The sequence below is a fragment of the Doryrhamphus excisus genome, linkage group LG5 (genome assembly GCF_037039965.1).
Source record: "Doryrhamphus excisus strain RoL-2023G ecotype Guam linkage group LG5, RoL_Dexc_Guam_v1.1, whole genome shotgun sequence".
NCBI lineage: Eukaryota > Metazoa > Chordata > Actinopteri > Syngnathiformes > Syngnathidae > Doryrhamphus > Doryrhamphus excisus.
The window spans coordinates 10,719,662-10,745,060 of NC_136361.1; the positions used below are offsets into that span (position 1 = coordinate 10,719,662).

General features: G+C 39.2%; 2 protein-coding genes across 5 annotated transcripts in view; both read right to left on the reverse strand.

The window, feature by feature from the left end:
- Positions 1-346: 346 nt before the first annotated feature.
- On the reverse strand, positions 347-12,695 carry ppox (protoporphyrinogen oxidase). 3 transcript variants are annotated; one of them, XM_058054086.2, is made up of 13 exons: positions 12,561-12,695; positions 11,221-11,307; positions 11,004-11,138; positions 9,497-9,612; positions 5,136-5,268; positions 3,422-3,566; positions 3,164-3,357; positions 3,008-3,068; positions 2,018-2,136; positions 1,719-1,832; positions 783-932; positions 648-690; positions 347-574 (listed from the first exon to the last, which is right to left on the reverse strand). In XM_058054086.2, exons 2-13 carry the CDS (start codon positions 11,302-11,304, stop codon positions 438-440), a joined length of 1,431 nt encoding a protein of 476 aa, XP_057910069.2. In that variant the 5' UTR covers positions 11,305-11,307; positions 12,561-12,695; the 3' UTR covers positions 347-437. The 3 variants fall into 3 exon arrangements, with proteins under 3 accessions (XP_057910069.2, XP_057910071.2, XP_057910072.2); XM_058054088.2 differs by having other exon boundaries at positions 12,496-12,692; XM_058054089.2 differs by having other exon boundaries at positions 12,596-12,680.
- A 1,470-nt stretch (positions 12,696-14,165) lies between these two features.
- The window catches only part of dyrk1b (dual-specificity tyrosine-(Y)-phosphorylation regulated kinase 1B), a 77,324-nt gene continuing 66,090 nt past the window's right edge, over positions 14,166-25,399 (reverse strand). For both annotated transcript variants that reach the window (XM_058054085.2, XM_058054084.2), the window contains exons 7-13: positions 24,312-24,448; positions 22,853-22,999; positions 22,623-22,763; positions 22,353-22,473; positions 20,192-20,374; positions 20,013-20,116; positions 14,166-15,665 (exon numbers count right to left, since the gene is read on the reverse strand). In XM_058054085.2, coding sequence (XP_057910068.1) covers positions 15,162-15,665; positions 20,013-20,116; positions 20,192-20,374; positions 22,353-22,473; positions 22,623-22,763; positions 22,853-22,999; positions 24,312-24,448 — 1,337 coding nt within the window. In that variant the 3' untranslated portion in view covers positions 14,166-15,161. The remainder of the gene's footprint in view (positions 15,666-20,012; positions 20,117-20,191; positions 20,375-22,352; positions 22,474-22,622; positions 22,764-22,852; positions 23,000-24,311; positions 24,449-25,399) is intronic.

Consider the following 25,399-nt stretch of genomic DNA (forward strand, 5'->3'; position numbering starts at 1 on the left):
CAAGTGCATCACCCGCATTGGGTTGATACTTGCGCGATGAGATCGATCCTTTTCATTCCATGTCTGTTAAGTTTCACCAATACTGTCGAATAATCCAAGTATAGTCAAGTCTGGTGCGTGTTACTAGTGACACCTAGTGGCCAGGTAGTAAACCTCATCCGCACCTTGCTTGCCTTTAAGTGTTCTAGTTCATTTAAGAGTCTATTTATGCTTCGGAATGCTTCATTTAGACCAATAATGTGTAACATTTGCTTAAATATGCATTTTCAACAAAATAATTTCATGATCTTGACAAAATAGAAGTAAAAAGTGACTTGTTTGACGTGTACTGATGGAAGTATTCCATGTGGTTTCTGCACAAGTTCCACAGAAAAGAGTTTTTATTGAAGGAACAATCAATCCAATGCTCTTGACTCAAGAAATCCACCAGAGCTCCGTTAAAGTCCGTTTCCAAGCAGCTCCTCTACAGCCTTCCTGGCACTGAAGATGACATCGTTCACTGACACGCCATCATAGGAAGAGCCAATTAGAGAAAGCGAAAGGTTGTTCTTCTTTACCAAGCGTCGCATGAAGTCTGAAAATGCAGGCGAAAAACGCATGCGAGCGTAGAACCGGTCATCACATGTGACGCGTGTGCTCGTACTCACCTACTCTGCCAAAATGTCCCTCGGTGTACTGCGGTATGCAGTCCTGATGGCAGACAACGACAATGAGGTACATCTATGGATGATGACGATGATGGCGGATGGACACTGATTGGAACAACATGAAGGCAAAGGTACCTCATGCAGAGACACCCAACTCCAGCTGGGTGCTGCCGTGACTCCAAGGTGGCAACGCACCGCCTCTGTAGCTCTTTCCAAAAGTTGCTGCTTCGTGACGGACACTGGCGTCCCAAATGTTTCCTGGAACCAGGCCCCGCCCATCATGACCTAGGACGGACCACAGGGTTTAACGGAGAGAAAAAGTGTTTGCCATCCTTAGCAGCAACAACTGCAATCAAACATTTGTGAGCAAATATATCATGAAGGGAGAAATCCAAAGCTCCATGGCCTTGTATGAAAAAGTGATTCACCCCCAAAACTAATAAGTGGTTGGGCCATCCTTAGCTGCAACAACTGCAATCAAGCCTTTGTGCTAACTTGCAATGAGTCTCTTACAGCGCTGTGGAGGAATGTTGGCCCGCTCACATTGTATGAATTGATATACAGTGGTGTGAAAAAGTGTTTGCCATCCTTAGCAGCAACAACTGCAATCAAACATTTATGAGCAAATATATCATGAAGGGAGAAATCAAAGCTCCATGGCCCTGTATGAAAAAGTGATTCCCCCCAAAACTAATAAGTGGTTGGGCCATCCTTAGCTGCAACAACTGCAATCAAACATTTGTGAGCAAATATATCATGAAGGGAGAAATCCAAAGCTCCATGGCCCTGTATGAAAAAGTGATTCCCCCCATAACTAATAAGTGGTCGGGTCATCCTTAGCTGCAACAACTGCAATCAAGCGTTTGTGCTAACTTGCAATGAGTCTCTTACAGCGCTGTGGAGGAATGTTGGCCCACTCATATTGTATGAATTGATATAAAGTGGTGTGAGAAAGTGTTTGCCATCCTTAGCAACAGCAACTGCAATCAAACATTTATGAGCAAATATATCATGAAGGGAGAAATGTGCAAGATGGTGGATCTCTAATCCAATCCTGTGGCGAGTACTTACCGTCAGTCTGGTTGTTGGCCCATCACGTCTGTTGTGTTGAGGGAAAGGTACAGAGTCGTACACCACTCCCAGTAAACCAGGATCCTCACATGATGGAACCAGGTGTCCAAATCCCTGACCACACACACACACATACACACACATACAGTACACATTCAAAGTAAAGGACAGGAGGAGTTTATTAACTGGTAAACAAATAACAGACTGAATTCTATCCAAGATTCATTTCTGCAGTATTACAGAAATACCACAGAAATGTCACTTTGTCACATCTCGTCAAGGATGCTTTCCATTCTCACCTTGACAGGAAGCACTGAGCCTTCATACTCCAGGTTGACCACAGCCACAGTCACACAGGAGATGTCCTGTAGTGGTTGCACCAGAGGCTGACAGTTGGACGGCAGCACAGCTGCCAGCACTGAGGAGAGACATTCATATAAAACATGTCTACAATATTGGGTAATAGGATTGTAAAGGTGATATAGGGGTGTTATTTCATGTCTAGAAGGCTCTAATCTAAAAAATAAGCGTATCTTTAAGGTTGCAAACAGATTTGTTTTATTTTTACTTATTATGTCTACTATATGGGCAATAGGTGTGTAAAGGTGATACTATAGGGGTGTTATTTTATGTCTAAAGGGCTCTAATAAGGTTGAGAAGCGCATTTGGAAGGTGGTAAATAGGTTTTCTATGTTTTATTTTCTCTTTTTTTTCTCTCTGCGCCACAAGCACGCTGCTCTTAAGGAGGTTCCAAACCTATGGAAGAAAATAGACCACATTCATATAAAACATGTCGACAATATAATAGGAGTGTAAGGTGATATAGGGGTGTTATTTCATGTCTAGAAGGCTCTAATAAGGTTAAGAAGCGCATTTGGAAGGTGGTAAATAGGTTTTCTATGTTTTATTTTGTCTTATTATGTCTACTATATGGGCAATAGGTGTGTAAAGGTGATACTATAGGGGTGTTATTTTATGTCTAAAGGGCTCTAATAAGGTTAAGAAGCGTATTTTGAAGGTGGTAAACAGTTGTCTATGCTTTATGTTATAAAGCGCCTGTCATTCATTAATTCTATGGACATTTCACAAATGAAATGTCATTCTCAGGGTAATACGAGACCAATGAATATGTGTACTTTTGTTTCAAAATACGTGAGGATTGCTTTTTTAGGAGGTCCGGTTAGCAGCCCCAGTGGTGTGATGTGTTTTATACGTTGACTGTTTTGTATTCGTGTTAGTTGACTTGGAGTCGTGTGAGGGAGCTTTTTCCAGAGAACGATGCAACCCACCTTTAGCAGGGAGAGCAGATATTACATGGTCAGCTGATATGCTCCCATCCTTTACATGGATCTAAACACACACACACACACACACACACACTTACTACTACAGACTGCAGTAAAGAGCAGAAGAATAAAAACAGTCATGTTCGTGTTTTGTCTTACGGTCCAGCCCGTAGTTGCAGGGCTAATATGATTGACAGGTGTGTCTCTGTGCAGCAGCACCCTCCTGCTCTGCTGCAGGAAGTCACTGATGGATTCCGGGAGCGACTCCAGCCCTCGTCTGAGGGACCACTGGGCCCACGACTCCTTCTCTGACCTCCGGCTAAGGCGACCAGGAGGGACCGCCTTTGAGGTTCCTGCAAGTGCACACAGTTGTCATGTTAGCGTCCACGTTCCCGTACGCTAAAAGCCGGAAAGTACCTGAGCCCATCAGCATGCCGAGTGTCAGGGAACCTCTGCGCTGCTCCGCCTCGTAGAGAACAGGAAAGCAAGAGCGTACGCTCAACTTCCTGCAGTCCCCAGCAAACACGCCCCGACACAGACTGTCCACAGCAATGTCTGCTAGCTAGCAGGACACACACACACAAACACAAACACACAAACAGTAAGTGTAGGGCACAAATCACTCCGCCCTACCGTCAGACCAGTAAAGGAAACTGTAAAAACGCACTAAAACCTTTACAGAGGGTATTGTGGATGATTTATACTAAAGTTCTGTTGCTGAAAACAATCACTTTTTATACCTTTTCTTGACATGAATATATATGGGTCAAAATTCACCCCAACACCATAGATGTTTCTTTAGTGATTAATACTAAAATGAGAAAATAAATCAAACTAATTGATTTAAGAGATATGTTCTATATCCCTCAGTAATACCCAGGTAACAAAAGAACCTTCAATTTATGAATATGATTCTTTTGAGGTTCATTTTTTACCATTTTTGGAAATTGAAATGGAGGGGTATAGTGACAAAAAAAGGCCTACATGCCCACACCAAAAGTATTAAAAGCAACATTTTCATGAATGAGGAAGCCTAAGAAGGTAACCAAGACATGAGAAGCAAATTTGATGGTAACTTATTGTTTTTAGTGTATTTTATAGCTGATTTAATACATGGGTCAAAACCCACCCGTTAACATAAGAGATGATACCAGAAAGCTAACACAAGAGGAAAGTTAAGCTTCTGTTACTTGTCTACAAAATATGACATGGCTTGGCACCTTCCTTTTTTTAATATTTTGAGGTTAACAAGGAAAAAGCGGACGGATGGATATTCTTGTAAAATGACGGATGCCCCCCCCCCACCCAACTCTTTCAGCTTTCTTTCTTGTCAATCTTTTTTATTATTTTCTTTAGTCTCTCAAAAAACACAGCTGTTTAACATTTCTGCTGCTGTTGTGTAAATAGAAAATTTTATTTTTTTAAATAGATGAAGATTTACATTTTTTAAATAGAAAATTAATTTTTAAGTTTTAATTTTTTTTAAATAGAAAATTTTAATTTTCTATTGACTGTTTTTTCAAATTTTTTGACTTTATTCCCATAATATTTGGACTTTATTACCATTATATTACAACTTTGTCAACAACCTATTTTCTCCCAAATTACCACTTTATTTTGTTTTTCATCATGTCAAGACTTAAATAAAAATATTTCAAACTTTATGCGACTAAAATGCCTTACAAGTATTTTTCCTCCTAAAATGACAAATTTTCTTTTGTTAAATTATTGCCGATTTTCTAATTATTGCTGTGTTTTTTTTTTGTTAAGTTTTCTTGTTAAATGATATTTTTAAAAACCTGTCCGCAATTGGTCCTGGGCCGCACTTTGGGCACCTTGGTACACAGTAATCTCTTATTTATTACAGTTAATTGCTTGGAATACTATATTGGGTAATAGGGAGTATAAAGGTGACTATAGGGCTGTTACTTGATGTCTCGAGTGCTCTAATAAATGTAAAAAAACAAACATATTACGATGGTGGTAATGAGGTTTTCTATGCTCTAGCTACAAAAATATTCAATTTCTAAATTTGGATCCTCCTACTGGAGTGTCCATTATTGGTGTTTTCATTGGGGTCATGAAGTGTAGCTGTTGCCACGGTAATCCAGACTTGAGTTCACCCCCTCACCTCTGTTCCGAGCCTGCGAGACACAAAGGAATGGATGGACTCATCCTCCTGCTGGCTTTTCTTGGCAAACATCTCTGTGGCGATGCTGAAGAGTAGTGGGCGTGAGAAGGGCGGGACCGTCCGTACAAGTCCGCTGAGCGCCAGACACACACACACACACACAGACACACACACACACACAAAATGTTAACATTGGCAGGAGTAAAACACTTTTGCTGCAAGCTAACATTCAGACATGGCTCATATAGTCACAGTTACTTAACTACATATATGGGCAATAGGTGTGTAAAGGTGATACTATAGGGGTGTTATTTTATGTCTAAAGGGCTCTAATAAGGTTAAGAAGCGTATTTGGAAGGTGGTAAATAGGTTTTCTATGTTTTATTTTCTCTTATTATGTCTACTATATGGGCAATAGATGTGTAAAGGTGATACTATAGGGGTGTTATTTTATGTCTAAAGGGCTCTAATAAGGTTAAGAAGTGTATTTGGAAGGTGGTAAACAGTTTTCCTATGTTTTATTTTCTCTTATTATGTCAAATATATGGGCAATAGGTGTGTAAAGGTGATACTATAGGGGTGTTATTTTATGTCTAAAGGGCTCTAAGGATGTTATCAAGCGCATTTGGAAGGTGGTAAATAGGTTTTCTATGTTTTATTTTCTCTTATGTCTACTAGTATATGGGTAATAGATGTGTAAAGGTGATACTATAGGGGTGTTATTTTATGTCTAAAGGGCTCTGATAAGGTTAAGAAGCGCATTTGGAAGGTGGTAAATAGGTTTTCTATGTTTTATGTCATAAAGCGCCTGTAATCATTAATTCTATGGACATTTCACAAATGAAATGTCATTCAGGGTAATACGAGACCAATGAATATGTGTACTTTTGTTTCAAAATATATATGACTTTAAAACCGGTTCCAGAATGAACTTGTAGATAACAAATATTTGATGTTCTGTCACGTCTTGAAGGAGAAGATGAAAGAGCTACATGAGGAAACTGTAGCACAAATAAGGAAAGATCTAAGAGGCCTTGACACAGATCGTCACTGTACAATCGAGGAACACGAAGAATCCTCCTTGATGAAGTCATAAACGTTAAGGTGGGAAATAGAGCATTGTGCCAGGATACCAGGGCACTACCAGATGATAACAAGGTACTACAAGATGCACTACAAGCACGCTGCTCTTAAGGAGGTTACAAACCCTATGGAGGAAAATAGACCGCATTCATATAAAACATGTCTACAATATTGGGTAATAGGAGTGTAAAGGTGATATAGGGGTGTTATTTCATGTCTAAAAGGCTCTCATGTAAAAAAAAAAACAACTTATCTTTAAGGTTGTGAACAGATTTGTTTTATTTTTACTTATTCGACCCTCGTGAGGAAAAAGCGGTAGAAAATGAATGAATGTCTACTATATTGGACAATAGAAGTGTAAAGGTGATACTATAGGGGTGTTATTTCATGTCTAAGAATGTTATCAAGCACATTTGGAAGGTGGTAAATAGGTTTTCTATGTTTTATTTTCTCTCATTATGTCTACTATATGGGCAATAGGTGTGTAAAGGTGATACTATAGGGGTGTTATTTTTATGTCTAAAGGGCTCTAATAAGGTTAAGAAGCGCATTTGAAAGGTGGTAAATAGGTTTTCTATGTTTTATTTTCTCTCATTATGTCGACTATATGGGCAATAGGTGTGTAAAGGTGATACTATAGGGGTGTTATTTTTATGTCTAAAGGGCTCTAATAAGGTTAAGAAGCGCATTTGAAAGGTGGTAAATAGGTATTCTATGTTTTATTTTCTCTCATTCTGTCGACTATATGGGCAATAGGTGTGTAAAGGTGATATTATAGGGGTGTTATTTTATGTCTAAAGGGCTCTAATAAGGTTAAGAAGCGCATTTGAAAGGTGGTAAATAGGTTTTCTATGTTTTATTTTCTCTCATTATGTCAAATATATGGGCAATAGGTGTGTAAAGGTGATAATATAGGGGTGTTATTTTATGTCTAAAGGGCTTTAATATGGTTAAGAAGCGCATTTGGAAGGTGGTAAATAGGTTTTCGATGTTTTATTTTCTCTTATTATGTGTACTATATGGGCAATAGGTGTGTAAAGGTGATACTATAGGGGTGTTATTTTATGTCTAATGGGCTTTAATAAGATTACGAAGCGTATTTGGAAGGAGGTAAATAGGTTTTCTATGTTTTACTTTCTCTTATTATGTCTACTATATGGGAAGACAAAGAAGTAAAGACACAAAATCATCGAGCAAATATTAACTATAAATAATAATGACATGGATCAGAATGCACAGATGAACAATGTGATCCTCAAGGGGATTCAAATGACACCCAGGACAAAGGCCAGACTAGCCTAGAACAAAGAACCAGATGAACATCATCAATACTTGCAGAAACAACATCTGCAACATCTGGCATCGCAGATGTGTGCCCCCCCCCCTGCTTTGAGCCCAGCAAGGGTCCTTGCGCTCGATCTACAGCCACTGGCTGCTTCCTTGGATCGTATTGCCTGTCCATAAATACCAAGGTCTTTCATGAGGCTGATTGTTGAGGAAGACACAAAGCCTTGCAGATCTTGGCCACCCATCCTTGTTGCCAGATCTGTGTAGCCCACTTTCTTGTGTTTTGTGTTTTGTGTTTTGGCATCCTTCCATGGAACCGTGAGCTCTCTGATGTTGACCATCTGGGTGCAACTATTTACTCAGACAGCGTAGTGTGGATGCAAATTGTTTTCAACCCGCCAAAAATAAAAATAAAAAAAATAAAAAAAATAAAAATAAAAATAAAAATAAAAATAAAAATAAAAATAAAAATAAAAATAAAAATAAAAATAAAAATAAAAATAAAAATCTGTGTGCGCAGGACTAAAACCCCATCTAATGTCAATTTCAGCATGTTTGCACATTGTCAGTTTGTAACATGAAAAAGTTTGCGACAAAGACAATAAGAGTAAATAATCCAAAACGCTGATTTAACACCTCTTGTTGCACCACATCCAAAACATATGCTTTGACCAAACTCCCACAAAACATTACACCAACGTTATGAAATTTATATGCAAATGAGCTGATGTCTACATTGACACGATATCAACAACGAAAAGGCAAAATAAGAAATTATTGTGATTTTTATGTAAGCGCAATTTTTGCTATAAAAGAGACTCATCCAATATTTTTTTTATATTTTTTTAATTTATTATGTTGTTTGCTTCATTTATTTTAAATAAATATTATATATATATATATATTATTAGATATAATATTTTTTATTTTGGCTTTAGCCCTTGACATTCCAGACATAATGTTAAATACGTTTGAGAAATTAATTATTATACCATATATATCATCATTACATGAATGGAAATATACAAAATAATTGTCTCAAAATAATGTTGTTTATCTGCAATAGTTTGTGGGACAATTATCATCCAGCAAAATGTGTTATTGTGACAAGTCTACCTATTACCCAATATAGTAGCATTTTTTAACATTATTAGAGCCCACCACACATGACGTAACACACCTATAGTTACCTTTACACGCCATTACCAAATATAGTAAACACAATACGACAAAATAAGACGCATAAGACATACAACACCTGTTTAAGACATCCTAAATACATTTAACATTATTAGAATGAACAAGACTTCAGTTGTGACCTTTACACTTCTATTACCCCGTGTCATAGACATAAGTACTAATAATACATAGAAAACCTGTTTATCGCCTCCTAAATACATTCAACTTTATTAGAGCCCTCTCGACGTGACATAACACCCCTATAGTCACCTTTACACTCCTATTATCCAATATAGTAGACATAAAACAAAATATGAAATATAAAATAACTCCCTTCTTGTCAACTTGACACCCTTATTAACCAAGTAGACATATTATGAGAACATAAGATATATAAGACATAGAAAACCTTTTTACAAGCTTCTAAATATGTTTAACATTATTAGAGCCCTCTAGACATGAAATAACACCCCTACAGCCAACTTTACACGCCCTATTACCCGATATAGTAGACAAGAGGAAATAAGAATTTTTATGCTTAAAAATTGTTAATTTAAGCAACAAAAAAAAGCAAATTTTGCTTAAATATGCATTTTTAAACAAATAATGGGCAGAATTAAAGCACAAAACAGCATAATTTATTCATGAATATATTTTTGTCCGTGCCATAGATGGATTACAGCCCTGTGGCAAGGCTGTTCCACCATGATGGGTGTTTTGAATGCAACATGCGGGTACTGAGAATGTACTTGTGTGAAGGTGGAGTAAGTACACAAAGGGTGCACGAATTCTCAACGCAGAAAGAATCTTACCTTATCCCTGAAGGCATCCTATGCAGCTGCTTGTTGACATACAAATATCTATTCTTGGAAGCATCGTGGCTGTAGGTGACAGGCAGAACCTCCTCTGCGAGACCCAGGTCTTCCACCTACACATACACAGACACACAAACAGTTTTGGTCAAAATATGTGCCAATACAGGTCAAATGTACGTGTTACGCGCTAACGATGGATCTGCGCGATCGATCGATAGCGCTGCACCCGAGATGGATCCATTGTTAGCGCACAAATCAATCGATTTCTGCGCTCACGATTGATGGTATATTACTGCGCCTGGGATGGATGTGTGTAGTTTGTTTAGATGCCAACAGATGGCAGCGCTGAGCGTTGTTACTTACAAGAATCAACAAGAAGTTGATGCATGCAAATTTCAAATCTTTGATTAATTGCCAAGCAGTTCACTTTGTTATCGTTCTCGGCGGGGGGAGTGTGAACCCTAACCCCTAACCCTAACCCTAACCAGCTACCAAAACCTCCTTCACCCCTATACCTAACCCGAACCAGCTACCAAAACCTCCTTCACCCCTATACCTAACCCTAACCCGAACCAGCTACCAAAACCTCCTTCACCCCTATACCTAACCCTAACCCGAACCAGCTACCAAAACCTCCTTCACCCCTATACCTAACCCTAACCCGAACCAGCTACCAAAACCTCCTTCAACCCTATACCAAACCCTAACCCTAACTAGCTACCAAAACCTCCTTCGCCCCTATACCAAACCCTAACCCTAACCAGCTACCAAAACCTCCTTCGCCCCTATACCAAACCCTAACCCTAACCAGCTACCAAAACCTCCTTCAACCCTATACCAAACCCTAACCCTAACCAGCTACCAAAACCTCCTTCGCCCCTATACCTAACCCTAACCAGCTACCAAAACCTCCTTCGCCCCTATACCAAACCCTAACCCTAACCAGCTACCAAAACCTCCTTCGCCCCTATACCAAACCCTAACCCTAACCAGCTACCAAAACCTCCTTCGCCCCTATACCTAACCCTAACCCTAACCAGCAACCAAAACCTCCTTCACCCCTATACCTAACCCTAACCAGCAACCAAAACCTCGAAATCGATCGATTTGTGCACTAACAATGGATCCATCTCGGGCGCAGCGCTATCGACCGATCGCGCAGATCCATCGTTAGCGCGTAATATACGCCACCATAGCTGTGTGCTGTGATTGGCTACACATTGACTTTAATTCCATCAGTTCACAGATCATCAAGTGTATGGGGGGGAATGCTCTAATCGATCAGAAACCGACAAAAATTTTCAGATTTTCGTGACAAAGCACATGAACGTCACATGCTGATAAATGCCTTTCAAAGCTCCGAGCAGGCAACGTGACGCCACAGAGGTCTCTGGTGAAGCTTTGGCCCTTTTCAAACAGGTTTTTTGTTTTTTGTAGTAGGCCTACAGAGTGTACTTACTGACGTGTACTGATGGAAGTATTCTATGCGAGCGAAACCACGTACCATATTAAGAGTGTTGCGACCCACGGCTCCAGATGGTCGGATACCTCTGGGTCCATGTTCAAACACAGCACCATCAGACCTTCTTGTGGACCACAGCCATCCTCCGACACGACTGCTGGACTCCAGCAAGATGACCTGAGAGCACACAGAAGCTGTACACTGTGGAGAAGTACTGCGATCCGAGATAGGGTCTTTATTGGCGATGCCGCGGTACTACCTTGGTCACCTGGGGACTCTTGCAAAGGTAATATGACGCCGCCAATCCCCCGATACCTCCACCGAGGACCGCTACTGTCCTCATTGGCTGAACAGGAACACAAAAGGACAAATTGTAGCAAGCATGATAAGCCGTGGAAGGGTGCGCCTCCTCTGTTGATCATGATTTCTTTATCAGGGGGCTCAGTCTGTTGCTCGGCTAAACAGCAGACAAACGGCACATTTTCCTACAGCCGTCTAACTCAGAAATCACCACATTGATTAGGATTCCACTCATAAAAATATCATTCTGGTATCGACTGCATCGATATTTGGATCAATTGCCCACCTCCAGCGCAAACTTTGGTGAAGGCAGGTGTTCATGACCTTTATACATTATATATTTAACCTTCCTCTTGTGTTAGCTTTCTGCTATCATCTCTTATGTTAACGGGTGGGTTTTGACCCATGTATTAAATCAGCTATAAAATATACTAAAAACAATAAGTTACCATCAAATTTGCTTCTCATGTCTTGGTTACCTTCTTAGGCTTCCTCATCCATGAAAATGTTGCTTTTAATACTTTTGGTGTGGGCATGTAGGACTTTTTTGTCACTATACCCCTCCATTTCAATTTCCAAAAATGGTAAAAATGAACCTCAAAAGAATCATATTCATAAATTGAAGGTTCTTTTGTTACCTGGCTATTACTGAGGGATATAGAACATATCTCTTAAATCAATTAGTTTGATTTATTTTCTCATTTTAGTATTAATCACTAAAGAAACATCTATGGTGTTGGGGTGATTTTGACCCATATATATTAATGTCAAGAAAAGGTAGAAAAAGTGATTGTTTTCAGCAACAAAATGAGAATTTCAGTTTTGGCTCAAAATATTGGTTTATAGTCATATTATTGTAACCGGGTCCAAACCGACCCTAACAATACAGTGGTCATAATTTCAACCAGACCATTTTAAAATGTAGTAAAAATTTATTTTTTTGGTTTTATTTTGTTGAAATAGAGTTTCCTGACAAAGTCAAAAAGCCTTGATGCAATAAACAAATGTTATGTGATTCTTTTTATGCATTACAATGTAAAACGGGTCGGTGCCGACCCCAACACAAGAGGAGGGTTATGCGTGTTTTTTATATGTGCTGAAATTAAAATCAATTAAAATCATCCCTGATAGTTTCACTGTTCGATTTGAGAAACTATATGGAAAAATTGTCATGTTAAACTTCTCTACCAAGCTGTAATAATGTCTAGCAAACATATGTCAACAAAGAATGTACCTGATAGACGGTATCCCTTCACAAGGCTTGTTTCCATAACATTCAAATTGCTAGCCGTGTGTTACCTTTATTTATTTCCGGATACCGGAAACCGTCGTACCTCCACAGTTTGACGGCCAAAGGTCCTCTTTTTTCAGTCCATACTTGTTTCTGGTAGAAGAAGGGTACATGACCAGTCATACAGGTTCTTCTTCTTTTTAATTAGGATTAACCTGAACACACTATCGCCACCGACTGGCGGTCTATTGTAATTACAACAATAATGCAACCTTTTTCAAAATACACTTTGAAAAATAAATAAATGAATAATTCTATAAAGGATTAAATAGTTCCTGTTATAACAATACGTGCTGAAATTAGAATTATCTTTGACAGTTTGACGTTTGTTTCCATAGCTTGCTCCAACGTTTCGTCGTGTGTTACCTTTACTTATGTCCGGACACTGGAACTTCATTAATTCCTGTAATAACAAACTAAACCGGATAAGCGGTTGAAAATGGATGGATTTTGTATTGCTGCGACATCGTGGCAAGAGACAGAAAGAGACAAAAATATCACGTTTCTTAATTAAATTCTTATTTTATGTTTATTGAATGTTTGTCTTTTACTTTTATTTCATTATATTTTCGAAACGAGAATGGACCCTGACAAGCCAACGCATTGCCAAATGAGCTTCGTCGCTATTCGTTACTTTTCGTTGCGTTTCGGCAGCCAAACCTTGCGACAACCAGTCCAAGACAAAGAAGAAGAAGGTGATTTGTGATTGGTTGTTTATGCGAGGCGCCAATATGAACCGGAAGTTACGGCTGGCTTAAATTTAACGACGTTATATTTATGATATATTGATATATTGATTGATGGTTATTAGTCATTCACTTTAACCTTGTCTAAACTTGTTTAAAGAGGTTGTCATTGCTATGGACTTTGTTCTTTTGTGCCCTCCCCCCAATTTGATTTTTAAAAATTTTCCAAATATGTCAACTTTCTCTGTACTGTAAATAATGTTTAATTTTGTTTGGTAGCATTATGACTTACTATAACTTTTCTGCAACCTAATTTTCCAAAAGTTACAACTTTGTTCTGTTTCTCATATTATGACTTATAAAAATATAGTTTCCTTCATATTACAACTCTATGCTACTATTTTTCCCTTCACAACAGTAAGACTATGTCATAAAATTACAGCTGTTTTTGCCATTTATGTTATTACTTTTTTCTTGTTATTATGACATTTCTGCAACCAAATTTTCAGAGAAATGACAACTTCGTTTTGCTTCATTTTTTTGGGCTATTTCTACAATTGTTTTTTTTTAACTTTTCAACTATCTTATTTCCATAATTTGCCCTACCAATTTTTTTTGGTCTGTTTCTCATTACGACTTAAAAAACCCCACCTTTTCTTAATATTTCAACTTTATGCTACTAAAAATTACATTATTTTCCCAGTAAATTGTATGACTTTTTTTCATTAGAGTGTAATTTTTTTCTGTTAATATTTATACTTTTAGTTGTCTCGTTAGGTTGTATTTTTTCAAACGAGGCACGGCCCAATAAAAAAAAGCAGAATGTGAGGATCAGGTTAGTAGGAAGAAAAGCGGAGATCCAGTGTTTGTTTGACTTTGGTGTGCAAAAGTATACTCTTTATTCTTATTATATATCCAACTTTATTTTGCCCCGTACCCTCCCCTCCACCCAAGCCCGGCCCCCAACCAACCGGCGACACTCCCGTATCGCCGGTTCCTGTCACTGTTACAATAGCCAGTCAGAGCTCACCTGCAGAAAGAAGGCAACCAAACAAAGAAGAGCAGGAAAAAAGGGTTACTTTCAGTTTGTTTTTTCTTGTTAAATAGTAATAAATACATTGAGATGCAGTGGTTCTTACTTCATCCTTTCTCTTACGCAGAAGGGTTAAAAAGTTTTTAACTTTCTCTTTCTTTTCTTTTTCATTTCTTTATTGATCTGTGTTGGATCTTTAGCAGCAATCCGGACAAGTTGTCATGGTGATTAGCAGCACAGAGAGGAAGAGCTGTCTGGAGGAGAAACAACAGGAGGAGGAAGACGGAGAGGATGAGGAGTGCCAGGAAGGCGTCCGTGTCCCGTCGCCTTCTCTTGCCTCCTTCTCTCGCTCCCTGCATCCTTCAGAGAGCGAGGGAGGGAGCGAGGGAGCGAGGGCCTCCGGTCCAAAAGAGAAGAAAACAACACACAGGCATCCCACACGTTCCTATGAAGAGTGTAAATGCTGCAAATGACAACGTAGACTCATGTTTGCAATTTGTAAACGTGAACGTGTGCGCTCCTTCTGAAACCTATCCTCCTCTTCCTCCTTCTCCTCCTCCTCCTCTCCAGGCTCAAACAACCCAACAGAACACACAAACTCCTCAAACCACAGAAAGAAAATCAAATCATATTAAAAGAACAATCAAATTATAGTCATAAAAACAAACGCGTCACAGTCATTCCGTTTCAAATTACAGAGACAAAAAAGTAAAACGGGATGAAAGGAGTTTTCCCAGCATCCTCCTCCCCGCTCCTCCTCCCCTCATGCAGTACAGACTGTCTCCTTCAGCACAAAGTTCATGTCTTTGTCTCTCAACGTGACTGTGGTGTGTGTACTTGTAGTAGTTGTAGTTAAAATTGTATGGCTTTAGGGCATGGTTCAGGTTTTATCAAGAGTTGGCCGGTCCCTCGTCTGAGTCCGGCCTCCCTCTGCCCCCTGCAGCTGGGTTATTGTTGTTGGAGGCGGGGTAGTAGTCCTCGGGGGGCGGGGCTTGCGGCCCCGGGGCGGTGGGGGCCGTCCGAGTCCGGAAGGCAGACAGTCCAATTGGCAGGGCAAGGGGTAGAGAGGCGGAGCCGAACTGAGACGCCTCCATGGAAGACACCGCCCCCAGGTGGTGCAGCCCTAGGGACACGCCCACATCCATGCTGTCACTCATCTGGGGCGAGGACCCCTGCTGGCCTCCCCCGCCCCCGCCGATGCCGGTCTGTCCGCCCTGTCGGAGGCCGCGCCCGCCGTTCCCGTGGTGCGAGTAGGTCGGGTGGGGGTGATGCGGCTGTTCCAGGAAGTGGCGCTGGTGCTGTTGGGAGGCAGCCGGCTTGTGGAGCAGCAACTGGGTGTATGCTGGGTCCTGACCCCCACCTCCACCATCACTGCCTGGCCACATCCTCATCTGCTGCTGGGAGAAGGCAACGGTCAGACGTTGACAGGATTGCGGTTCATGCTATTCAACGGGAAAGTTGGGGCTAAACGTTTGACTGGAACTGGAACGCCGACAATCTTACAATACATACGCCTCACAGGGACTGTGTAAAGTACTCACAGCACTTCATTACTCCATTTTTCTTTGTTTACATGGCTAAAGCTGCAAAAAAATTTCAAAGGTTTTCAAACACCGTGAATACTGTCATATTAACATATTCACAAACGACATAAAATCTTCACTCGCTGAATGTACTGCAAAAAAGGTCAGTAAGGATAATTCATAATGCCGCCTACAGAGAACATACTAACTCCTTATTTCTAAAATCACAAATACTTCAACTTGCTGATATAGTTCATCTTCAAACAGCTAAAATAATGCATAAGGCTAAAAACAAGCAATTAGCTAAAAATGTCATCCAATACTTCTCTAGAGAGAGGAGAAATATGAACTCAGGGAAGAAGTACATTTGAAACACTTCTATGCTAGGACTACGTTATGCTAGCCATAGCATTTCAGTATGTGGAATCAAACTATGGAATGGATTGAGTAAGGACCTCAAACAATGCACAACGATGAGCCAATTCAAGAAACAATACAAGCAGTTGATGTTTGCTAAATACAAGGATGAAGAGTCTTGAACCAGTCATGATGTGCTATATATATCACTATATTGACACTTACTATGGTACACATTATGTCATTGGATGCTCATATCACCTCGTACTTCGGTACGAGGTACATTATTAAAAAAAACGAAAAAATACCTTAAACTGTATTATGGAAAGCAGGAAGTGAACAAATGTAACAGTTAGTGATTGTAAAAGTACCAGATAGAGGGGTAGGATTTAATAAGCTTTGCTTCTTCCTACTCCTTTTGGACATGTGGAACTGTGAACTGATTATGGGATGCACTCAATTGTAATCTGATGCATGTTCAAATGAAATTAAACCATTACCATTACCATTACCATTACCATTACCATTACCATTACCATTACCATTACCATTACACTGCTATGGCTGTTCATGTCAGCCATGTTGTTTGTTTACACTGACTGGATCATTTTATCATGTCTGCCCACACTAATTCCAAGGGGGATTTCCCCAACGTCACAGCAGTTTGTACTCCTGCTTCCATCTGCAGAATGCATCTCACTCGCTTCTCCTCTACTAGTAACTACGTCTGCTTCCACACACAGATACCGCCTATGCACAGTGGTGTCGAAACGTGATTCCTCCTGATTCCTTTCTGTGTGTTAGTCACAATTGTTTCAGATCATCCAACAAATTTAAATATTAGTCAATAACAACGAAACCCAACACAAAACTTAAAATGAAACTTTACTATTAAGGGAGAAAAAATGTATGGACTTCAGCTAACTACAGTGAGAGTCATTATCCATGGAACAGTGGTGAACCTTGCCAGCAGTGGTCATTTTGGTGGGCCAAATGACCCCAAGAGCGCAGCCATGACTCATCAAAGAGGTCACAAAAGACCCCACGACAACATCCAAAGAAGTGCAGGCTTCAATTGCCTGAGTTAAGGTCAGTGTTCATGACTCCCCCATAAGAGAGACACGAGGCAAAAACGGCCCGCATTGCAGAGTTCTAAGACCAGCTGAACAAAAAGAACATTAACGCTTGTCTCAATTTGGCCAGAAAATTTCCCGTGTGAAATGCCGTTGACGGATGAAAATATTTTTCTGGGAATCAACAACTCCAACCACTTTTGCCTGAGCTTGCCTCATAGAAGCTGACAGCCATAGCTGTCAAATACAAAGAGAGTGAAGCAGGGGTGTGGGCAGGGCAGTCATAGACTGTATCTGGCCTACAGCGCATGCCCATATAAGGAAGCCAGGCTCCGTGTAACATCACAGGCAGCCAGTGTTAGAAAAAAGTCTATGAAAGAGAGCATTCCGAGCCATCCCAAACTTCTTTCAGGGCTCACTTCCAAATGCACAAACGTCATAATCTGAAACTTTGGCATGGTTTAACATGAAAATACAACATTCTACATTTATAGGTCAGAAAATCGACAAAGCATAATTAAGAATAGGATGGAAAAACAGCTGTAATATTAGGAGAATAAAGTTAAAATATTCAGAGAAAAGTATTCTTCTAGAGGGGGAAAAAAGTCACAAATGTGGAATATGATGATGACAAATAATGTCATTTAAGTATTTAAGCATTTTATTTAAATCATAATACTATGAAAAACAACAAAAAAATAAAGGCTCATTTTTAGAAATTTTATTTTGGAAAAAAGTTATTATATTATTGGAAACATATCAAAATATTATGGGAATAAAGTCAGAATATTATTAGAAGAATATTTACAAGAATGATGTAAAAATATTACAAAAAAAACATTGGAATATAAAGAGAAAAAGTCATAATTTTATGAGAATTATGACAAGTAGGCATTTTTGTGATGCTAATGTATTATGCTTTTGAGAAGCCAAACTTTTTACTTCCTGCACAGGAAGTGGGAAGTTGCTGTTGACGGACTTCAGTGCTATATTCGCCCAATATTACGGGACTAAAGTTCTTATATTATGAGAAGCCAATTTAGAAAGATGAAGAAAGCTGAAATATTTGTCAAATGTAAAAACAACAGCAAAAAGGGGAAATAAAAGAGCAAAGAGTGAAGATGATATGAATAGGCTTTTACACCTATAGGATATCACAAAGCTGTGATGCACTTTTTTCTTGAAATGGATCGAACCTGCTAGCGTTTGCTTTACAAAATATCATCCTGTCATTTTTCCACTATGCGGCCCTCCATGAAAAAGTCCACTTAAATAAAAAGTTTCATTGAAAGACCCTATTTTGTGTTCAGTTGTGTTGTCATTGACTAATATTGACATTTGTTGGATCTGAAACATTTAAGTGTGACAAAATGAGAACTCAGGAAGGGGACATTCATTCATTCATTCATTTTCTACCACTTTTTCCTCACGATGGTCGCGGGGGTGCTGGAGCCTATCCCAGCTGTCTTGGGGCGAGAGGCGGGGTACACCCTGGACTGATCGCCAGCCAATCACAGACAAACAACCATTCACACCTATGGACAATTTGGAGTCGCTTTTTAACCTAGCATGTTTTTGGAATGTGGGAGGAAACCGGAGTACCCGGAGAAAACCCACGCATGCATGGGGAGAACATGCAAACTCCACACAGAGATGGCCAAGGGCGGAATTGAACCCTGGTATCCGAGCTGCGAGGTCTGCGTGCTAACCACTCAACCGCCGTGCCTCCCAGGAAGGGGACAAACATCACTTGTTATCTCTTTCCCCTTGTAGCAGTTACGCCTGTTTCCAGAGGTGCAGCCAACCAATGACGTCATCTCCCAAGCAGAGCATCATTGTTGCCAGAAAAAAAAACACCCTACTATTTTTTTATGTTTGTTTCTAAAATAACCAAATCTCCATTGTTGGCGTTTGGGTGTAATACCGCAAGGTCCACTAGGGGGTGCTAGCAGCGATGGTGGTATAGAGTAGGTGACAAAACGACAGAGGAAGAATAAATCCTGAGGGTGGATATACGTCAAGTCATCGTGGATCGTCTTCCTTGTTCAGCAGACTGCTAAATGTTTGTTACAAAATGTGTTGTAGAGCATTTGAACATAAGCAAAATGGCTAAAATTGGTACTTGTTGATGTAATCATGTTATGATATCTGAAGTGTTGTTATTTTTGAGAGGAAGAATAAATCCTGAGGGTGAATATACGTCAAGTCATTGTGGATTGTCTTCCTTATTCTGTACCACAGGTTAGTGCAAAGTAGAGATAATTTATATTTTAACGGCTGTAAAAAGTTTAGAAAGTTGCTAGAGTAAACAGCTGACTGCCAAATGTTTAATGCTAGCCAGCTTTAATGTACAGTTAATAGCATGAAGCAGGCTAACTGAAAAATGTCAAATGTGTCTGGAAACAAATTGGTAATTGTTGATGTAATCATGTTATGATATGTGAAGTGTTGTTATTTTTGAGAGGAAGAATAAATCCTGAGGGTGAATATACGTTAAGTCATCGTGGATTGTCTTCCTTATTCTGTACCACAGGATTTTCAAGGCATACAACCCCTCCAGGTGGTGGAGGGGCAACACCATCATCATCATCATCGTAGTGCTGTTATGGATACACATGTTGCTTTCCCATTCCTCCCCCAACCCCTCTATCCTCTCTCTGCCCCCCCACTCTCAGCCTGGGTTCTGTTTGTGTGGCTCAGTTGGTTCTCTCTGATGTCCGAGAAGCGTGGTCCTAAGACTTGCCCCATAAAAAGTGAGTATGTTTAGTGCTAATATTGCCGTGCGTACCTGAGGGCTGGTCATCTCATAGTCTGAATGCGTCACAGCAGAGTTGTAATAGCGGTTACTGTAGCGATAGTTGCGGTTGTCATTGGAGGAACCACTGGAGCCGCCTGAATGTGAGATGGGATATCTGTTAGCTTTCCTTCTGGAAGAGGACCAGGAGAGGCCAGGGTGCGTGTGCTTACCGGAGCTCGAAACGGAGCTTGTGGTGGAGGTTGAATGGGAGTGGTCCATGGCGGGGGAGGTGGATGTGGACGAACTTGTGTTGGTTCCTTCATCTGTGGTCTTCTTGAAAAAGTTGTGCTGCAGGGCATAGAATGGGGTGATGCGGCTTTTGGGGTCGTAGTCCAGCATGCGCAGGATAAGATCTGGAGGAAGAGACGCAGTATTAAGTATTCAAATCCATCTCGGAGGACCTCACACAAACTGGCTTTAGAGACGTTACAATATATCTAAAAACACATTAATAACATTATGGATGCTACATCCACCAGTCCTCTCGTCCAAAAACAGCTGGGATAGGCTCCAGCATACCCAAGACCCTAGTGAGGATAAGCGGCATAGAAAACGGATGAATGGATACTTCGTCCCTGAAGCAATGCTCCTTTTTCGCCACCAGATGGCAGCAATGCAATGACCAACTGTTTCTCATATTAAAACTTAGAAAATAACATATATTTAACCTTCCTCTTGTGTTAGCTTTCTGGTATCATCTCTTATGTTAACGGGTGGGTTTTGACCCATGTATTAAATCAGCTATAAAATACACTAAAAACAATAAGTTACCATCAAATTTGCTTCTCATGTCTTGGTTACCTTCTTAGGCTTCCTCATTCATGAAAATGTTGCTTTTAATACTTTTGGTGTGGGCATGTAGGCCTTTTTTTGTCACTTTACCCCTCCATTTCAATTTCCAAAAATGGTCAAATGAACTTCAAAAGAATCATATTCATAAATTATTAGCCCTCTGGCTATTACTGAGGGATATAAAACATATCTCTTAAATCAATTAGTTTGATTTATTTTCTCATTTTAGTATTAATCACTAAAGAAACATCTATGGTGTTGGGGTGAATTTTGACCCATATATATTAATGTCAAGAAAAGGTATAAAAAGTGATTGTTTTCAGCAACAGAACTTTAGTATAAAGTGAAATGAAAAATCAGAACAGGTCCAGATCTTGGTTCACTGTACTTCTTGCCATTCTTTCCATGATCCAAATTGTAAATGTGAAATCAGCCATCAGTCAAATGAGTGAATTCACCTCACATGTCTGGACCTTGTTTTTCTGCTGGTATACTGGAAAAGCGGTCAAAATGAGAATCCCCTGAAGCTTACATGATGAGAAGAGGAGCTGGTTGTCATTGTGTTGGCTAATTGTACACTTATGATTTCAGTTGTGGCTCATAATATTGCTTTATAATCATATTATTACAACTGGGTCGAAACCGACCCTAACAATACAGTGGTCATAATTTCAACCAGACCATTTTAAAATGTCGTAAAAATGATTTTTTTTGTTTTATTTTGTTGAAATAGAGTTTCCTGACAAAGTCAAAAAGCCTTGATGCAATAAACAAATGTTATGTGATTCTTTTTATGCATTAAAATGTAAAACGGGTCGGTGCCTAACACAAGAGGAGGGATATATATATATATATATATATATATATACATATAAATGCTATGAAAATTACATTATTAAAGTACATTCCCATAATATTTTGACTTTATTCCCCACATTATCCCTAACCTAGGTTTCCAAAAATTACATTTTACGATGTTTGTTGTTTGCTATAAAGTTCCCGTATATTTAAGTATTGAAGTCCTGTCAAAAATAACATTGTCATCATTATAGTAAAAGAAGAACATGGTGGGTCGGGGGGGGGGGGTTGACTGGCGGGGTTGGTAGTGTGCTACGGCAATGTCCTGTGGTTTTGCTGGGGTGTCCGATGTTCCCACTTTATTTTTTGTTGTTTTGTCTTATGTAAGATTCTGTGATTATATGTGTTGAATTTTTTTTTTGGAACTGCTATGGCGTGGAGAAGGGGTAGGATTTAATAAGCTTTGCTTCTTCCTGCTCCTTTTCAGACATGTGTAGTAATGAGGTGTTAATGTGTGTGTATGTACTATATAGTATATATATATATATATATATATATATATATATATATATATATATATATATATATATATTGTAAGTGTATTGTATTGTAAGTGTATATGTGAGAAACAATAATGTAACATAGTATGCATGTGTGAAATAAATTAAGAAGAAAAAAAATAAACATGGAATTTCCCTGACAGTTTCGGCAATAAACGTGTCCCCTGTAGGGGTGCTTCACCTTTAAACTTCAGGTAGTCACAGGGGGCGTGTCCCGGCTCCCCTGCTCTCCGCCCACCAGGACCCCCGGTCTCCACACCCAGAATCTCGTGAAGACGCCGCGTGGCTGGGGGCTTGTACTCCTACAAAGACGCACACACGGAAGAAGTCACACTGGTGATGATGTACAGTAAATCTAAGAGTGAATGTCTTAGAGAAGCAACGTCATCCATCTTGCTTCCCCTATGGAATGAGTCTCGTGTAATGTAGCAGGGAGAAAGGTCTCACATACCTTCTTTATGTCTTTGTTCTTCTTCACTGTCCACAGCCCGTCTGATAGCTTGTCAAAATACTTCCTGGCTTTAGGAGCTGCATCTAGCATGTGACTGGGAGGGACCCCCAGCACTTCAACAATCTTGTTCATTTGGTCAACCTAAACACAAAAACATCACTGAACATCATGGAACATCATCATGGAACACAAAGAAGAGTCATTGTGTTGACACCAGGGAGCGTACTGACCTCATTGGAGCCACTGAAGAGAGGTTCGCCTGTGTGCATCTCCACCAGGATGCATCCTAGAGACCACATGTCGATGGCAAGGTCATATGGCATTCCCAAAAGAACCTCAGGGGAGCGGTAAAACCTGCTCTGGATATACTGGTAGATCTGATGGGAGGGCGAGAAGAAGATGGTGTTACCGTGTGCGACCTAGCTCAATACAAAAGCATTTTCCATACTCAGGCCTGGGCTATGATACCAACCAAAAGCACCACACATGTCTGGATATGGAACGCTTACAGACGTACACAACAGTACCATTCAAAACCAATGCCTAACCCACAAGGTATGCTGGGTAACCTCCTGTTGGAGAAGTGTGCCTTGGGGATTGTAAATGTGAGCCTTTATTTCCATATAGTTACATCAAAGGTGTCCCAAGTGTGGCGTTTTTTTTATTAGTCCGCAGCACATTCTACAAATATGAAAGCAAAAATGAAAACAACAGCAGCAAAAATGGAAAAATCAGAAGCAATTTTAGCGAGAATGAAGTCTTGATATGAGTGTCATTTTAGCAACATAAAGTTGAAATATTCAAGACAAAAAGTTATTTTAGGGGGCAGATTAGAATGCAAAAATCTTAGGGCTAACATGACAAGAATAAACCCAAAATATCATGTGAATAAAGTCAGAATTAAGAATAGGATGGAAAAACAGATGTAATATTAGGAGAATAAAGTTAAATATTCAGAGAAAAGTATTCTTCTAGAGGGGAAAAAAGTCACAAATGTGGAATATGATGATGACAAATAATGTCATTTAAGTAGCATATAGCTAAAAGCTTATTTAAATCCTTATACTATGAAAAAAAACACAAAACAAAATAATAATAAAATAATTTTTAGAATTTTTATTTTGGAAAAAAGTTATAATATTATCGGAAATATATCAAAATATTATGGGAATAAAGCCAGAATATTATGAGAAGAATATTTACAAGAATGATGTAAAAATTACAAAAAAAACATTGGAATATAAAGAGAAAAAGTCATAATTTTTGAGAATTATGACTAGTGGGCATTTTTGTGATGCAAAAGTATTATGCTTTTGAGAAGCCAAATTCTTTACTTAATTGCCCTCAGCACCGGAATCCGACCACTTCCTGCACAGGAAGTGGGAAGTTGCTGTTGACGGACTTCAGTGCTATATTCGCCCAATATTACGGGACTAAAGTTCTTATATTATGAGAAGCCAATTTAGAAGCCAATTTAGAAAGATGAAGATATCATCCTGCCATTTTTCCACTAAGTGGCCATTGAAAAAGTCTACGTCACGCTGTGTGTTCCTTCCACCGATGTGGTTGCACCGTGAGTGAGGTTGATGAACTCCTGTTGCTTTGTGATTCCTGACACAAAGCATTCCCACAAAGAAGAGTGAAATAGGATGGTTTGGTGATAGTCATAGTTAGGTCATAGTTGCTCACCCTCTGTCCCAACTGGCAGGAGGATCCAAAGTCAACAATCTTGATGGCAGATCTCTTGGGATTACACAGCAGGATGTTCTCCGGCTTTAGGTCGCAGTGGATGATTGACAGTTCTGGAGTGGCTAGGAATAATAATGCTGTGGACAAAAAATGATTTGTAGTGTTAGCATGCTATTTCATAGCATCCCTATAATCTAATATTATAGCCTAATATGTCTTACTTTCTCTGATGGTGTCTACTACATTGGGTAATACGAGTGTAAAGGTGATTATAGGGATACTATTTCATGTCTCGAGGGCTCTAATAATGTTAAAAAGCATATTTACAAGGTTATAAACAGGTTCTTTATGCCTAATATATCTTATTTTCTCTGATGATGTCTACTATATTGGGTAATAGGAGTGTAAAGGTGATTATAGGGATGCTATTTCATATCTAGAGGGCTCTAATAATGTGATAAACATGTTTTTTATGCCTAATATGTCTTATTTTCTCTGATAATGTCTACTATATTGTGTAATAATAATAATATATGTCTAGAGGGCTTTAATAATGTTAAAACATATATTTAGAAGGCGGTAAAAAGGTTTTCTATGTATTATATTGTGTAATAGGAGTGTAAATGTGACTGTAGGGGTGTTATTTAATGCCTAGAGGGCTGTATTAACTTTATAAAGCATAATTACAAGATGGTAAACAGTTTTTTTATGCCTAATATGTCTTGTTTTCTCTGATGATGTCTACTATATTGGGTAATAGGAGTGTAAATGTGACTGTAGGGGTGTTATTTAATGCCTAGAGGGCTATATTAACTTTATAAAGCATAATTACAAGATGGTAAACAGGTTTTTTTATTCCTAATATGTCTTATTTTCTCTGATGATGTCTACTATATTGGGTAAGGAATGCAAAGGTGATTATAGGGATGCTATTTCATGTCTAGAGGGCTCTAATAATGTTAAAAAACATATTTACAAGGTGATAAACAGGTTTTTTTTATGCCTAACAAGTCTTATTTTCTCTGATGATGTCTACATACTATATTACTACTACTGTCTACTGGGTAATAGTAGTGTTTTTTTTTGGT